This window comes from Lycium ferocissimum, chromosome 6, assembly GCF_029784015.1.
Source record: "Lycium ferocissimum isolate CSIRO_LF1 chromosome 6, AGI_CSIRO_Lferr_CH_V1, whole genome shotgun sequence".
Classification (NCBI taxonomy): domain Eukaryota; kingdom Viridiplantae; phylum Streptophyta; class Magnoliopsida; order Solanales; family Solanaceae; genus Lycium; species Lycium ferocissimum.
This window is the reverse complement of record NC_081347.1, coordinates 58450230-58467902: the sequence shown is the minus strand read 5'-3', so window position 1 is coordinate 58467902 and position 17673 is coordinate 58450230. Positions and strand designations below refer to the sequence as shown.

Here is a 17673-nt window from a genome sequence, read left to right as displayed (position 1 = left end):
CAAAAACTCTATTTAAATAATTAAAAAAATCGAACCTAACCCATCCTCTCCGATAGCCCACTCACACAAGCCATCGTCCGCACGCTTACACGCCCGCCGTTTCTCCGGCCGCTAGTATTTCCATTTTTTCAAAAATCTATTTAAATAAATCTCCGACAAAAAACGACACCATTTTTTAATTATTTAAATAGATTTTGAAGCGGCAAGCGGCGCGGGGTGGGGCAGAGTGCCAGCCGGGCAATAAGAAGTGGGGCTATTAGAGAGGATGGCTATTTTTTCAGATTTTAAAATTATTTAAATAGATTTTAAAATTAATTTTTCTTAAATTAATTTTTTTGTTAACCCACTACCGCACAGGGTTCAAATGGCATAGTTTATCTTATATTCGAGGATCCGCACGGGGTCAACGCCGCTTCGCTGTCTAAATGAAAATCGACAAGCTTCAGAAAGGTCCATCTATGACTTTGGCCAATACAATATAAAGCCTTTTAGAATAAAGAAACCCCTAAAAAAGATAAGCGTGAGGGACCGCACTACCGACACCCGACGTTTGTGAAGAAAATACAGAACGGCTTTGACGCGTGGCAACACCTCAACCGGCTATCCGGACTAACGGACACGATGATTTTGGACCGAAAAACCGGACCAACGGACACGATGATCTTGAACCAGCGTACCCGGACAAACGGACACACTTTCCCTATCTCGGGTCAATTGCATCCAACACGATACCTTGGTGTGAAGAAAAACCCGAACATCCTCATACTCATTTGGTCATACCCTCGGCTCCGGGTTAACTGGTCAAACATTGACCCAGTTTTTACCGTATACACAATTATTTTGCCCAAGTCATTTTTAATCAGAATTCATTCCTTTCACTAGTGATTTGAGGGGACCTCCAAAGGATATGATTGAGGAAAAAGGGATTCGATTACCCAACCAATAGAGATGCTTAAGTCGAATTTCTACGTAGCTTTTTTCAGTGTCCACACCTTTACAGAATTCTTTCCACGCCTTTTGCTATTTTCTCCCTTGCAATCCGCTACTCCCTCCATCTCAAATTATTTATCCTTTTTTTTTTTTGGTTTATGTGCTGCAAAAAAAAAAATAAAAAAAAAATTAGAAAGGATATTTGACTAACTTTATTTTAATTTATGTCTAAATTATAATTCCTCTCCATTAAATGTTTATTATATTTATATGTCATCTCCATTAATTACAATATTCTACTAAGGGGAAAAAATGGAAAAAATAATTAATTATGCCTTAAACTTCTAAAACGACAAATAATGTGAGACAACTATTTTTAGTAACCATGATAAGTAATTTGAGACGGAGTACAATATTCATATTGATCCATTGGCAAACTAATACTCCCTCCATCTCATGTATTGCTTGGAACACCTTTTAAGAACCCATAAATAAAATGATAATTTTACTATATCACCCCTAATTATTACTAAATCATCTAATAATTGAAATAAATCAAACATACTTTAGAAATTGTGCAGCCATGAACAATTCATTGGAGTTTCCAACTCAATAATTTATCATAAGGGTAAAATAGGTATGAAATAGTAAATAGTAAATTATCTTTTGATTTTTCAAACTGGACAAGTAAAAGTGGACATATATTTTTAATACGAAAAAGGCTCAAATATGTCATCGAACTATCGGAAATGGCTCATTTATGCCACTCGTCAATAGTTTGGCCCATTTATGCTATCGAACTATCGGAAATGACTCATTTATGCCACTCATCAATAGTTTGACTCATTTATGCCATCGCTCGTTACCAAAATGACTCATCCATGCCGTTTGTCATTAGCGCCGGTTTTACAATACTAGATATGACACGTGGCCTCCAACTAGATTATGGTTGTGGATGGGTAGGGTGTATGAGTGGATTTTTTATTAATTTGGGATTTAAATTGGGCTGGTTTAATTAAACGACATAGACTTCTAATTAGAGGCCACGTATTATATCTAGTATTATAAAACAGGCGTTCATGAAAAATGACATAGATGAGTCATTTTGGAATTTAAGATAATGGCCAAAACTATCAATGAGTGACATAAATGAGTCATTTCAGATATATTAAGATAAATGACCAAATTATTGATGAGTGATATAAATAAGTCATTTCTGATAGTTCGATGACATATTTGAACCTTTTTTGTTTTTGATATACTATAAATGAACGGGAGTACAGACAAAAACGTACACTAGTCTAGGAAGAAAATTAAGTGATACTAGTCGTTGGGACATAGAATTGCTCTTTCCTTTTTACCCAAAAAAAAAAAAAAAATCAAAATATTACTATACGATTATAAATTAGATTGGTTTTTAAAGATGAGCTCTTTTTTAGTTTGAAAAATTGTTTCAGTGATTCTTTTTTCTACTCACGTGAAATTTCAATTTTTTTTTTCAAGTAAAATGCATGTCCATATAACAACCCGACCCTTCATTTTTAGTATTTATGTGCTAATTTATGCATATTTTAAGATATGGTTAAGTTGGTACGTATTCTCCTTGTTTCAATTTATTTGTCTTACTTTCCTTTATGTCTATTTCAAAAGGAATGTTACTTTCTATATTTAGTAACTCTTTACTCCAAACATCCTGCGTGACATGTTTAAGACCACAAAATTCAAGGGATATTTTGGTACATTACATACTTCTTTAGTTTAAGACCACAAAATTCAAAAGTTTTCTTTATTTTTAAAACTCTGTGCCAGATCGACAGGGGCATATGATAGCGGTTTAGATAGCAATTTTATCTGCAAAGGACCAATGATCTTATTGGGGGCTTATCGCCGTATGACCTACTAGAAGGTATAGTGGACGACACACGAGGACTCAACACACTTAGGGATCGTTTGGTATGATGGATAAAAAATAGTTTTGGGATAAAAATTTAGTGTCGTCTTATCCACGTTTGGTTGAAATAAAATCCGGATCAACTAATCCCGAGATTAGTTATCCAGGGATTATAGTGTTATTTTATCTCACATTGAGGGTGGAATAACAATCCCGGAATAACTAATCCCGGGATTAGTTATCCCGGGATAATTTATTTTCTAACCAAACGAGCCCTTATGTAGTTATTATTGTGATTTTTTGTTCACTATATTGTTATTAGGAAAAAGGGTCACATTTGCACTCAATACCATTTAAAAAGGTTTAGTATTGCGTTTCATTATACTATTGGTTCATATATACCTTTAATGTTATAAAACTTATCCAAATTTGCCCTCTACTATTGAAAAAGGTTTAATATTGTCCTTCCTCCGTTAACCTCATTTGTTTTAGCTAAAATCGAAAGACCAGTCCACAACCCACAGACTTGTGATATCCACTTGCAAATACTAACCCCTAATGTCACTATCTTAAAATTTAAAACTCATAAAGTTTAAATTTTATCTTTGCCTCGTATGAGCCAATGAATACAAACAAGAGGAGTCTAGAGGAAAAAATTTATCGAAATTGCAAAGAAACTGCCTTAATCGGTAAGGGTTCCCTAAGGGAGGGTAGTAACTCATTTAGGTGTCGATCGCGATTACAGAGTATAAGTCGTAATAGTCCAAACACAAATTCTTATTTTCAAATACTGTTTTTCAACTTTTATCCATGATCTTCACAAAGTTGACCTAGCTAGCCCTCCAAGTTATCAAGTCTTTATCCTAGCTATGAATTAAAATAGTGACTATAGCAATTTGTTGTTACTATTATGGTCCCGCTGGCAATGTAAAAAGCAGGTTGCCAGATCCGGTACTAGCTAGCGGTAAGTAAACTTCATTATTGCAAACTTCTCAAGACTCTTGTCGTATGAGTCAACTAATACAAACAAGACACAAGTCTAGAGGAAAAGATATCGAAATTGCAAAGAAACTACCTTAACAACAAAGGCCAGAACCCACATGCTAATAGCGTCCACTTGCAAATATTTTTAATGGGCAAACAACTGGCATTAGAGTTACTGTATTAAATTGTCGCTCCGTACGTGCATTAAAAAAAAAAAAAAAGAATATCAGGAAGACTTTTTAAACAATTCGGTCAACTTAAAAAAAGAAATCCTTTCCACACATTACGTTCTTTATAAACTGTCCCGGTAAAGTGAACATCTCATCACTATCAGCTTAAAGAAAACTACTATCATCTTCAAAAATTATCCTTAATTTCACATTTGTTAACCAAGAAATACAGATGGCAGAAACAGTGGTGAGCTTTCTGTTGGAGAACTTATTGCAGCTATTAAGTGAAAATGTTGAGCTGATTAAAGGTGTAGGTAACGAATTCAAAAATTTGCTGGAAGAAGTTGAACGCCTAAGAGCCTTCTTAGACGATGCTGCGCAATACCACAGTGACAGCAATCTGTGGGATCAGCTGGGAAAGGATATCCAAAAAACGGTAATGTTGAATAATAATTCAAAGTTGTAGAAAATCAAAATTGTTTTGAGATAATATGTGATATGGTCACTCATGAGAATAATTCAGCTATTTAGACTTTATAAGTAAAGTATTAATAGTTGAGTCACTTTTGAGTTATAAAATAAAGTTGATTGACTTTTAAGTTAAATTTGGATTAGAAAGCAAAATTGAGTGACTTTTTAAATAGATAAACTAATACTTATTTAGTTTTCCTAAATAGAATTTGTAATCACATTTATTCATATAAAAATAAATAATAGATATGCTATTGGCTATTTTTTTCTTGTAGTAGAGTAGTAGAGAATTGACAGTACTGTAGAATTTTGAGTAAATTATTTTCCTTGATCAGGTACACAAAGCTGAGGATGTCATTGATAAATTCCTGGTTCAATCAAAGCTGCACCGAGAAAAGAATAAACTGGAAAGAATCTTCGATGTGGGGCATCTAAATACAGTCAGGGAGCTTGCAAAGGAGATCAAAGGCATCCATGAGAAGGTGAAGAAACTTCGCGAAGACAATAAAGATGCTTTCCAGCCCAGACCAGTTCTTGAGCTGCCTAGTAGAGGTGTCCCAGAGCAGGTTCGACTCAAACCCGGAAACTTTGTATTATTGTATCTGTCTCATATAACTGACACTAAAAAGTAGATTCAGATCTTATACTTTTGGATTCACATCTTGGTGAAACCAAAAAAAAATATATATATTAATACAATTAGTGTCAATTGTATGGATTACAAAATAAATTTTCAAAAAGGTTAGGCAATCATTGCGTTCCACAATTCTTATCTATTCAACATCAGGATACCACATGTATCGGTTATCACAAACAAACAAGAGTTAAGACTATTGTACTAGGATGATAATAATAATATCATCTCCGTCTTAATTTAGGTGAGATAATTGATGTGAAGTTTAATAAATAAGTGAATATTTCGGAATAAATTGAATAAGAAAGTTAATTAAAGACATAAATCAAAGAGTATTTTATCAGTATTATCTTTTTACTTCTTCCCAAGTTTTCTTAAAATTAGAGATAGTCATTAAACAAAAGGGTAATTTTGAACTTTGAAAAACTTCATTTTGAATAATAAAAAATAGTGCCAAAAATTCATTTATGAAGTAGTAGTAGGACTCATTTTTTAAAGGAACTAGACCCGACCCACCATGAAAAAAAGAAAACACCACGTGCTTTTAAAAAATAACTGTACCTAAAAAATGGGCAAACTTATTTTTTTAAAGCCACATGGTATTTTTTCTATTAAAAAAATAAGATAAATGGTTTTTTCTTTTAAATTCTATAGCGAAAAAGGTATATTTGCACCATTTTTGTAACGACAAGGGTATATATATGCACTACTATAACGAGGATATATCTACTTTAATTTGCAAAGTTGAGGATATATGTGCACCTTTTCCCTTTATTTAATTAGTTATGTCAGAGTTTAAAATTGGACAAGTAATAAAATGCCAAGTGAAATTTAAACATTTTAAAAAAATTTTTTAGTGTGGACCGCTATTCAAGGGCATTAGTGAGCCAAAAATATAACCAGAAGGGTATCTCTAGCAAAATATGTGGATGAAGAGTATTTTAGACCTTTTTCTATAGTTCACCCCTTTTCTGTTAAAGATAACAAGCATTGCATAATTTTTTTTTAAAAAAATTTGATTGTTTACAAAAATGTCCTCCACATTCTTTAGCTTTGTACACTTTCTTTGCAGCGACTAGTTCTTTTACTATCTCTTCAACGACTATTTTTATTGCAACGTCCGTTCACTCTATCTATTATTCGAGGTGGAATTTCTAGCGTATGAGAATGAAAGAATCTATTACCAGTTTTATCATTTATTGAGTGATTTAGGGCTCGATCAAGTGGCCATATGGTTGTATAAGTTTCCAGTATTATTTTCTATTTTGTTGAGTGTTCAATCAAATTACGGCAGCTTCTTTTATTTTTTGTTTTGGAAATTTCAGTTTTTTGAGTCTGAAAATTCGGGATTTTAGGGGTATATTCTCTACTGCTCTTTTTCTGAATTTGTGTTCTAAAGTGATAAGAATGAAGTTCGATTTATGTCTTTAAACTGTTGAGGTTTGAGATTTTTGTGTGCACAACATTCTGATTTGATGATTTAAAATAACCTTCCCAAATTTACTGTAGGTCCAACTTAATAATTGAAAAAGTTTTTGAGAGACTTCAGGGGCATTTGTGTCTTTAGTCATGCTTATGCATGTTTTAAAAACTCTTGTATTGGTAATACCATTGTTTGCTATGTATAAGTTATATATAGAATACCAAATAGGGTGTATAACTAAACTTGTGTTAGTTATACACATGTTGAAAAACTGTACCAAACAAGGTGTTAGTAATACACAAAGCTAATGCATGCATTATTTTCTCTTAGTAGTGGTAATATGGAGTAATTGATAACACATACGTTTTGTTTTTATTTGTAAATTAATTACGAATTCTAGAGCTCAAACGGAAAAAAAGTGTTGCAGCAAAATAGAACATAATTAAGTTGGCAGACTGTGAATAAGATATGATAAAATGTTAACTAAAGGACTCAGATTTTTTGTTATTTTTCCTATGGGACTTATGCAGTAATTTGGGTATGCCATCTCTGTTTTCTGATGCAATCCATTTGATTATCTTAAAAAGGGTCCTTCTTTGGAGGATGCTGAAGTAGTGGGGTTTGATGAGGAAGCGAACAAAGTGATGAGCAGACTTGTTGAAGGATCAGAGGATCTAGATACTATCCCAGTGGTGGGTATGCCCGGGCTTGGCAAAACCACACTAGCGAGAAAAATCTACAATGATTCTAAGCTTTCATATGAATTTTTCACCATCATTTGGGTTTATGTCGGTCAGGAATACAAAAGAAAGGATATTTTTTTTAAGATTCTCAAATTCTTCACAAGACGCATTGAAGATTATCAAGATGAGGATATGGACGCATTAGCTAAGGTGATAGGTGGTTTTATCAAAAAAGGAGGTAGATGTCTCATTTGTTTGGATGATGTTTGGAAACCAGAGGTTATTGATGATGTAAAGAAAGTTTTCCCAGAAAACAACAAGGGGCATCGAATCATGATGACAACACGTCACAGAAATGTGGCTACTTATGCCAATCCAGATCCTCATGATCTGAAATTTTTGACTGTAACAGAGAGTTTTGAGTTGTTGGTAAAGAGAGTTTTTGGCAAGGGAAGTTGTCGTGATGAGTTAGTAGGACTAGGAGAAAAAATTGCAAAAAAATGTGATGGAGTACCACTTGTAGTAGTGGTAATTGCAGGAGCATTAAAAGGTCGTCTGGATAAAAAACATTGGGAAAGAGTTGAGAAGAATGTGGTGCACCATCTTTATAACGATAACGAAGATAGCTGCTTGAAATTTGTGGAGATGAGTTATCATCATTTGCCCCGAGAAGTGCAGACGTGCTTCTTGTATTGTGGTGTCTTTCCTCGAGGCTTTGATATCCCTTCTTGGAAATTGATTCGCTTGTGGATAGCGGAGGGGTTGATAAAGCCCCAGGAAACGTACACTCTAGAGGAGATAGCAGAGTATTATTTGAACGATCTTATCAATAGAAATTTAGTAATATTAATGCAGAAGAGGTCTGACGGTCAAATAAAAACTTGTCGTCTTCACGACATGTTGCATCAGTTCTGCAAAAAGGAGGCTTGTAACAAATTGCTTTTTCAAGAAGTGTGTCTAACACCTGATCAATCTATTCCTTCTATGCCAGACCCAAAAAAGTGTCGTCGATTGTGCATTCAACCCTCTAACCTGAAAGACCTTCTCTCTGAAAATCCTTCTATAGAACATGTTAGATCTTTATATTGTTTTTCCTCAAAAGAAAAACAACTTGGGTTGTCTCCTAATGACGTTAAACTCATCCACCAAGCATTTCCATTGATCAGGGTCTTGGATGTTGAATCCTTCAAATTTATCTTTTCTAAGACTTTCCACAAGTTATTTCATTTGAGATATATTGCTATCTCAGGTGACTTCATGGCCATTCCTCTAACCTTTGGTAAATTCTGGAATTTACAAACTCTAATAATTAATACAAGTACCTCAGCGCCCACCCTTGACGTAGAAGCAGACATATGGAACATGTTACAACTGAGACACCTGCACACCAACATACCTGCAAAATTACCACCCCCTGCTACCACGACAGGTAAAGCTTCTTGTCTACAAACTCTTTCTTTGGTTGCACCAGAAAGTTGTGAGAAAGATGTGCTCGCAAAAGCTTGTAATCTTAGAAAATTGAGCATTCGAGGGCAAATGGCTGCTTTTCTTGGTGCTTACAAGGATACTGGAGTCTACAATCTTGAAGAGCTAAAGTGTTTGGAACATTTGAAATTGTTGAATGATGTTCTTTACATGAATAAAACGCCTCACCTCCCTCCAACATTCTCCAAACTTGTACATACAGTGAAGAAGTTAACTTTGACAAACACAAGGTTTGCTTGGAGTGAGGCGGAGAAACTGGGTAAGTTGGAATCCCTTGAGGTCCTAAAGATCAAAGAAAACGCATTTGCCGGTGCTTCCTGGAAGCCAAAGACTGGATTTAGCGCACTCCAGGTCTTGTGGATTGAAAGGTCAGAATTAGAATCCTGGGAGGCTTCAGCTCGTAACTTCTCCATCCTTAGGCACCTTGTTCTTATCTCTTGTGATAAGCTCGAAGCTGTGCCATTTGAGCTGGCTGATATACCTAACCTTCAAGAGATGAGGCTGGAGAACACAAGCAAAGCGGTAAATTCCGCAAAATATATACGCGAAAGCAAGACATCTAAATGCAAGAATTTCAAGCTAAGCATATTCCCTCCTGAAAATGAGTCCAAGGCCGCACAATGAAATTGAAAGGTCAGTTGAATTCATTTGTATTGAAATGATTAAATCTATAGTATTATAGTCTTTACTAATTGTCATGCTGGAATATATTATTCGTGACTGCATTTGTCTCATATAGTAGAATGCCCAGTAAGACCGCATATTCTGTAATTTTTTTATTCTTCTGATATATATATGTATCAGCAATATATGAATTTCCGTAACTAACTAATTCTTTCCTAATTACATTATGAATTGCAGTATGCTCTTTTACATAAACAAATGGCTCGACCATGTTTTGGAATTGAAAATACCATTTGCTTATTTCAAACGTAATTGACTTTTGTTGTGCTATACTATATATATGGATTATTGTGAATAATTTTGTTAGTGGTTCCTTAATTTGAAACCTATCTGCTACAGTTTTCCTCTATTTGTTTCTACTTTTCATTTACTAATTTTCCTTCTTTCTGCAGAAGAGAATTTGGACACTGAGCTTGCTGAAAGCTAGGGTCAGGGACAAAGAGCTGGAGTATTGTGATTTTGAATTAAGGCTAGTAGGTCTGTTGCATTTTGAGTTTCCCTTTCATGTGGAATGTTTTTTTTTTTTTGTCGGTTGTAAACTGTTCGCATCTTTCCTAATATGTTATGGTTGTATTTGCTTTGTTTAATTCCTGTAATATTGTTGCTTTCATCTATCGTTGATTTTGTTGAAAGACATATTACTTCCAATAAATGAGGTGTTGTTGCAAGTCTTGTTAACTTGATATCTTTCAGATGAATTCTTGTTAATATTATTTTTGAATTGGAAGGTATCAAGTTCAAATTATGAATCCATACTTTCCAAAATAATTTACACCGCGCTTATGTAAAGTGAAATTAGTAACTTAGACAGTAAGATAAGTTACCCGCTACAACATATCATCAGTGTATGTAAATTAAATCCTCGGTTACTGATAGCTCTTTGTCGGGTTTTCCCCTTGAAAAATTGCATGTTTTTACTAGTTATAATCTCTCACGGTTATAGATGATATTATCGGCCGGTTGTAAAACATGATGTAACCCTGTTGACAACAAATTGAGCACAGCATTATAGTGTTCATTGACATGAAGCATGTTAGGCTTCTTTGACGTTGTTGTACGTGTTTATGATTTTAATAGAAACTAAGAGTCCACCAAAATAACAGATAAGGGACCAAGTACTTTATTTGTTCCCTCAAGCAAAAAATAAAAAGTAAATGAGACACAATATTCAAGTGGAAACTCCTTGCTCAAGGTATTAAAAACCACGACCTACACCAAAGAGGATTTTCAACTTCACTAACTGTGCAACGTTTTCAGATTACAAGCTTTTTGCAACCAAGGAATTAGCCAACTAATCCGTCCCCTTACAATAACTCTATTGCAAGCACTCTCTTGACTAACTATAGTCAAGAACCGGCTGATTCAACTAACTCTAGCTAAATCAACTCACCATAACTAACTATAGTCAGGCGTTTACACAAAAAGCTTAATAAACCAAACACCTACAAAAGCCCTTCTTAAAAGAAGTGTAGGTTTAAAATATTTAGACCAAGAAGACAAAGACTAAACAACCTAGACATCTTCGGTCTTAGATCTGGTCCTTGGAGTTATTTAGTATTGATCTTGAAAGCTCAGAGAAAACAGTGGCGACTGCTCTTTTCAACAATGAGAAGAATATAATTTTAAGTGCTAGGTCAAACAAATGCCAACATGTTGTTTATATAGGGAACCAATGAGAGCATGTGAGGATCATGTGAGTGGCATGTGATATAGATAGAGACGTTGCAATGATCCTTGTCTTTTGCCCGACATGCGCTCTATCATCCACATTTGTGCTCGTGAAACGATGCCACGCCTTTATAGTTGTCACGTTCGTACAGTGCCTAAGGGACCTGATCAAGGACCTGATCCTTGGTGTATATGTCGATCGTCAAAACTATGAAATGTCATAACTTATCAATTTCCCTGTTTTTGATGATGACAAACTCGTAAGTGATGTTCCTTCTGACAACCAGGTTCCCTCTGCAGATTTGACCTCAACAACATGTAGCATATAGTATTCTCATTTTCATTCAGAGAACTAGGTTCCTCTTGCGAATCTTGCCCTCAGCAACATGCTAACATTTTCAATCTTACCGCACAGGCGCAACACTTGTTGAAAAAAAAAAAACCACACTACACTTCCCCCTTTTGGCATCATTGTAAAGAGATATTAGTTGGCACAAGCTTTAAGAAGTTCAGAAGCATTAACTCAAGACACTTGGGCAACTCAGCATGAGTACCAACAGAAACAGCAAAGCAACATGAAGGAAAACATATACAGAAATCAGAGAAATTACCAATCAGAACAATATTTTAGTACAAAACACAGTAATCAATTCAACACAAACATACTAAATTAATTGTCAAAATGCCAATATCACCAATACAGAGAACAACAAAGAAAATAACTAAGGACAAGTTTCAAGAATTGGGATGAAAAGAAGGTCAGGGTTTGGCAGGGTTTGATGGGTTGACAGGGTTGAAAGCTTTGAACATCATGTCTAGTCTAGCATCTGCAGCTTTGTGATTAGCCAAGATTTGCTCCTGGAGCTCTGCAACTTTCTGCGTGAGACTAGAATTTTCCTCTCTCAACTCTGCAATTTCTTTTGCTATATCACCACTGCGACCAGGTCCCTCCACTTTCAGTCTGGCGATTTCAGCCTTTAACATATTGTTCTCAACCTGCAACCTCTCAACATCAGCCAAGATTTTCTCATTCGCTTCAATCAAACCCGAGATAGTGGATGTGGTTCCTGCTCCTCCCTTCTTTGGAACAAATTCACACTCCTCCAGTGTGGACATAGAGAACATTTTCTTCTTGGTCCCTTTGGAGGCTTTTCCAGTAGGTACTTTGAAATGCTCAAACACTTTGGTAAGGAGAAAGCCATAAGGAAGACCATGCTTACCATCCTTGATATCCACTACCTTTATCATATGTTGCAACATTATCCCAGGCAGACTGATCAAGTGGCCACCATCCAGGATTTCCATAAGGACCAGGTCCGTCTTGGAAGCAATACACCTTTTCTCAATCCGGGGGAGCATGACCTTTTTCACAAACTCAAAGAGCAACTGATACTGAGACTTCATTTGTTTCTTACAGAGGGTCTCAGTGGTCACTTGCTCTCCCCTTTTGACTATATGAAGCTTGAAGTCCGCAGTAGCCTTGTCTCCGTCCTCCAGTCTACTTACTCCATTAGTTGGAACACCAAGAATTGTTCCCAACTGCTCTTCATCGAGGTTGAACTCTACTGTACCAACTTTGCAAACCAAAGAGTGATCATCCGTGTACCTAAGATTTACAAAGAAGTTGGCTATTTTTTTTTTTCATAAGCTATTGCAGGACCTTCCATCAAGTGCTCCCATTTTTTTAGATTTGAGCACTTCCATTAATTCCTCTAACGCTTTGTGCCCAACAATCTCTGGGTCAATCACTCTACCCAAGAAACTTTCTGCCTTTTATATTGTTTTGACTTTCCTTCTCCAGCTCTTGATTTCCTTTCTTTGAAGAACTAGGTTCCTCTGTACTAGCTCTTCTTCTTAAAGGAACCTGCCTCCTCACTAATAGCGCTCTTTCTTTTCTTAGGGGATTTTGACACCTTCTTCCCCGTTGCCACTGCTTCTTCCTTTTCACTCTCTTCATCATTTTCACCATCACTTCCTTCATCCACAATTCTCTCCTCAACAGCCACAGATTTTCTTCATCTTTTGGAATTTTTCCTGACCAAGGTGGCTTCTTCCTCCTTTTCTTCTTTATCAGACACAGAAATCACCTCTTCCTTTTCATGTCTCAACTTACTCAAATTTGCCAAATTTACTTGCCTCCGCTTCTTACCAGTAGTCTTTTCTTTGTTAACCTGTAAGGAAGAGTCTAATCTTGCCTGAGACTTCTGCCTAGTAGTAGGAGGTCTCTTTCTTTATTTAGAAGCAGACGTCCTATCTGAAAGATGTTTTCTCCCGCTTTCCCCCTTTTTCATCTGGCTAGCAGCCCCATACCTCTACCTATATATAGTTCTCAATACAACATCATCATCAGAGTTTATCTCATTACCTTCAGAGTTAACCTTCTCAGAGTGGCTAGAGGAACCATGTTCCTCCACTGAAGAGGCTTTCCTTTCAGGTGAAGGTTCTTTCCAAGGAACTGCGATTGTAAACACTGATTTAGAGGCAGACGCTATCTCAGAGGGACCAGGTCCCTCTGTCACCACTATATGACCTAAACTACCCTGTTCCCCCTAAGTTGAAGCACCTACTTATTCAGTCTCCATCTTCCCACTGTTACTAGGTACAGTATCAACATCATTTACCCTATCCTTAGCAGTTTCATCACCCGTTACCACACCTTTACCCAAATGACCAGAAACATCCACATTTGCAAGGGAAGTTGGAATACTTGAGCTTTGAGGAACTTCCCTTAAGTTCCCCCTTTCAGTTGCACATACAATCTCTGTTTCCACTCCGTGACTTGTCACTTCCATACTATCATCCTTCTCAGCAATTTCCGCAGACGCCTCAAGATATTGAAAAGTTGTCATAGTATAGGTGCTTCCTTCCGAAGTGGGTTTCTCAGAGGAAGTGGAAGTGGAAGTAGGCACGAACTTCTTTGGGATTTGGCTTTTATGAGTTCTAGAGGAACCAATAGGTTTTGGTGAGGACATTTTAGGGTTTTGTTTTTTTGGAAAGAAAACTGTTGGAGATGACGAACTTGTTTGTAGGTTGGTTGAAGTAAGCCTTTTAGGAGAGGAATGAGAGGGATTGGCTTCTGAGGCACTAGGGAATGAAGCCTCTTTGTTTGACATGATCGATTTTGGAACAAAGAATGTGAGAAGATATGAACGATGAAAGCTTGAATGTTGAGAGTAAAGTGAAGGAGAGAAATTTATGGTTTGGGTTTTGAAAGGGGGGCGGGAACAAATGATGACATGGCACTTTGACAGTTCAAAAGTATATAAGTACTGAGGAGAAAGCTGAGGAGCCGGCTCGCCGAGCCCCTCTAAGGATCCCTCTACAGCCGGTCGTCTCGGGAGCCCGTCGACACATGTTTTGATTTTTTATAATAAAATAATGTATTAAATTAATTGTTTATATGTTATTTTATGTTTAGTTTAGCATAAAAATAAACTAAATTGATTATATGTTATTTCGGGTGCATTCTTCTGCTGCTTTGTGGATCCCTCTCTATCCGACGAGTCATCTCCGAAGATTACATTTCGGCCCGTCGTTGTCTCCCATAGAAAACATGTTTTGAACAAGCCCCCTAGGAAGGGAACACAAGATGATCACGCCATAGAGCGTACACAGATTAAGAGGAAGAGGGGGGATGGAGATGATGGTGAGAGTGGTGGGGTTGGTAGGGTTCGCCTTAGGCCTAAGGTTATTCTAAAGCCTCCCACATGTGGGACCTAGGGGGATGGAGATTGTACATTTGTAAATAAAATGTACATTTTATGATAATATTTTTTTTGGGTATTATTTTCTTAATGATAATTAATTATCTTAGTTTTTATTATCGTTTAATAGTAACTCGTGCGACATCCTAAATTAATCAAAACCCTATAAAATAAAATATTTAAACCTAAAGATAACAAGTTTCCAAACAAACAAAACTTACTTCAAGACACTTTACAACCCCTGAAATGACGATCCAAACGTATAGGTATACTTGATGTGCTGAGCATACATTATTGTTTACAAAAAAAGATATCAGGTTCTATATATAATATTGATATTCTGGCGTTTTAAACATGACTAATTTTTGGTCAAAGTATGAAAAAAACGTGAATTTCAAAACTATTCAAAAGAATAAAGGCATGGGAATTTTAGTGAACCCCGATTGCGCACTAAATTAGTGTGCAATAGGGCCGAAGTGTAAATTTACACTTTGGTCCTATTGCGCACTAGTTTTGTGCGCAAAGGATATTTTGGTTCTTTTTTTTTTTTTAGCGGGATATTTTGGTAACTTTAGACACTTTTTGAATTTAAAAAGTTGCGGACTCCATAATATGCGAAAAACACACCTTTTTTTTTTTAAGTTGACCGAATTGTCTAAGAAGTCTTTCTGTACTCTTATGTTTAATGCACCCACTGACAATTTAATAATTCCTCTTTCTCAATTTATGTTATACACTTTCTTTTTTAGTATATTCTAAAAAGAATGATACATTTATATATTTAGAAATAATTTAATTTGAAATTTTTCCTTTTTACCCTAATGAAATTATTTAAAGTCACACAAATATCTATGGATTATTCTCGATCACAAGTTTCAAAAGTATTGACTTTTTTTTTAATTTCGTACTCAGTCAAACTATATCACATAAATTGAGATAGAGGGAGTAACTGTAATGCCAGTTGTCTGCCCATTAAAAGTATTTGCAAGTGGATACTATATATTAGCGTGAGGATTCTGGCCTTTGATGTTAAGGTAGTTTCTTTGCAATTTCGACATTTTTTCCTCTAGACTTATGTCTTGTTTGCATTTGTTGACCCATACGACAGGAGTCTTGAGAAGTTTGCAATTATGATGTTTGCCTACCGCTAGCTGGTACTGGGATCTGGCAAGCTGCTATTCACATTGCGAGTTCGACCATAATAGTAATAACAAACTGCTACATGCACTATTTTAGTAATTTATAGCGAGGATAAAGACTTGAGAACGTGGAGGACTAGGTCAACTTAGTGATCATCATGGATTTAAAGTTGAAAAACAGTATTTTGAAGTAAGAGGGCAATTCACACGAATGCTCCTATCTTTGGGTGGTATCTAATTTTTGCCCCTCAAATCGCTGGTTTTAATTTTTTCCATTATATATATATATATTTGTCAATGTATGTAGATTGAACCCAAAACATATTTATTCTTTTTATCAAATTTTAATCCGGTAAAGTTTAAAATTAAATCAAACTCATATTAATTCATATTCTTAAATTAAATTTTATGAGTCTATAATGATACAAAGTTCACATATATTCTCTATTTATATTACTCTATTTAAAATTTCAGTGAATACTCTTAATGTACCTTAATTACAATTCAAGTAGCAAAAATAGAAAAATTAGTTTGATGTCACGCTAATTTAAGAGAAAAAGAAATTGAATTGGCCTTGGATGCTAATTTTACCACTTACATATTTGTCTGGTCCAAAAAAAAAAAAAAGGAAAAAACTTGTCTGAAACCTTCATAAGGCAAACAACAAAACAGGGCCCACAATTTTAGAAATCTACACATAGTACACACGTGGCAATAAGTAAATTCAAAATCTTGCATTGATAGTGACAACTGACATGTGATTGCAGTAGCTCGGGATACTATAAAAATTAAATCATTGCCTGGTTTTTTAGGAAATTCAATGTTCTCACTGCACTCACATTTATTCTAAGCTTGATTTTTTGTCAACTGACCAAATTGCCCTTGGTCGTCCTAGCTCTTCACTCTTCTATAGAGTGAAAATGACGAAAATGCCCAGTATGTGGGCTATCCAGTGGTGGTTAAACCCACTTTTCTGTTACAATAGAAAATTCATTCCTTTCACTAGTGATTTGAGGGGACCTCCAAAGGATATGATTGAGGAAAAAGGGATTCGATTACCCCACCAATAGAGATGCTTGAGTCGAATTTCTACGTAGCTTTTTTCAGAGTCCACACTTCTACAAAATTCTTTCCACTGCTTTTCCTCTCTTCTCCCTGGCAATCCGCTACTCCCTTCGTCTCAAATTATTTATCGCTTTTTTGATTTACGTGTTGTAAAAAAATTAATTAGGAAGAATATTTGACTAACTTTATCCTTATATATGTCTAAATTATAATCTCTCTCCATTAAATGTTTATTCTATTTTTAGTAGCGGATTGCCAGGGAGAAGAGAGGAAAAAATAATTAATTATGCCTTAAACTTCTAAAACGACAAATAATGTGAGACAACTATTTTTAGTAATCACGACAAAGAATTTGAGATGGAGGGAGTAATATTTAGTCCAATATTCATATTGATCCATTGGTAAACTAATACTCCCTCCGTTCATTTTTACTTGTCATGTATTCACTTGACACACCTTTTAAGAACCCATAAATAAAATGATAATTTACTATATCATTCCTAATTATTACTAAATCATCTAATAATTGAAATAAATCAAAAATATTTTAGAAATTGTGCAGCCACTAACAATTCATTGGAATATCCAATTCAATAATTAATAATAAGGGTAAAATAAATATGAAATGATAAATTATCTTTTGATTTTTTAAACTGAACAAATAAAAGTGGACATATATTTTTAATATAAGACAAGTAAAAATGAACGAAGGGAGTACTAACAAAAACACTAGTCTAGGAGG

The 17673-nt window shown here is 35.3% G+C and overlaps 1 protein-coding gene across 1 annotated transcript; it reads left to right on the top strand.

The window, feature by feature from the left end:
* Window positions 1-4101: 4101 nt before the first annotated feature.
* LOC132059893 (putative late blight resistance protein homolog R1B-16) lies at window positions 4102-9940 on the top strand. The gene is made up of 4 exons (XM_059452739.1): window positions 4102-4411; window positions 4782-5012; window positions 7091-9304; window positions 9748-9940. Exons 1-3 carry the CDS (start codon window positions 4208-4210, stop codon window positions 9293-9295), a joined length of 2640 nt encoding a protein of 879 aa, XP_059308722.1. The 5' UTR covers window positions 4102-4207; the 3' UTR covers window positions 9296-9304; window positions 9748-9940.
* Window positions 9941-17673: the final 7733 nt, after the last annotated feature.

Bases quoted from the DNA above. Each gene is read 5' to 3' on its own strand.
- LOC132059893 (XM_059452739.1), top strand. From the start codon at position 4,208: ATGGCAGAAACAGTGGTGAGCTTTCTGTTGGAGAACTTATTGCAGCTA. The intron at 4,412-4,781 runs GTAATGTTGAAT...TTCCTTGATCAG, and splicing joins GAAAGGATATCCAAAAAACG to GTACACAAAGCTGAGGATGT. The intron at 5,013-7,090 runs GTTCGACTCAAA...TATCTTAAAAAG, and splicing joins GTAGAGGTGTCCCAGAGCAG to GGTCCTTCTTTGGAGGATGC.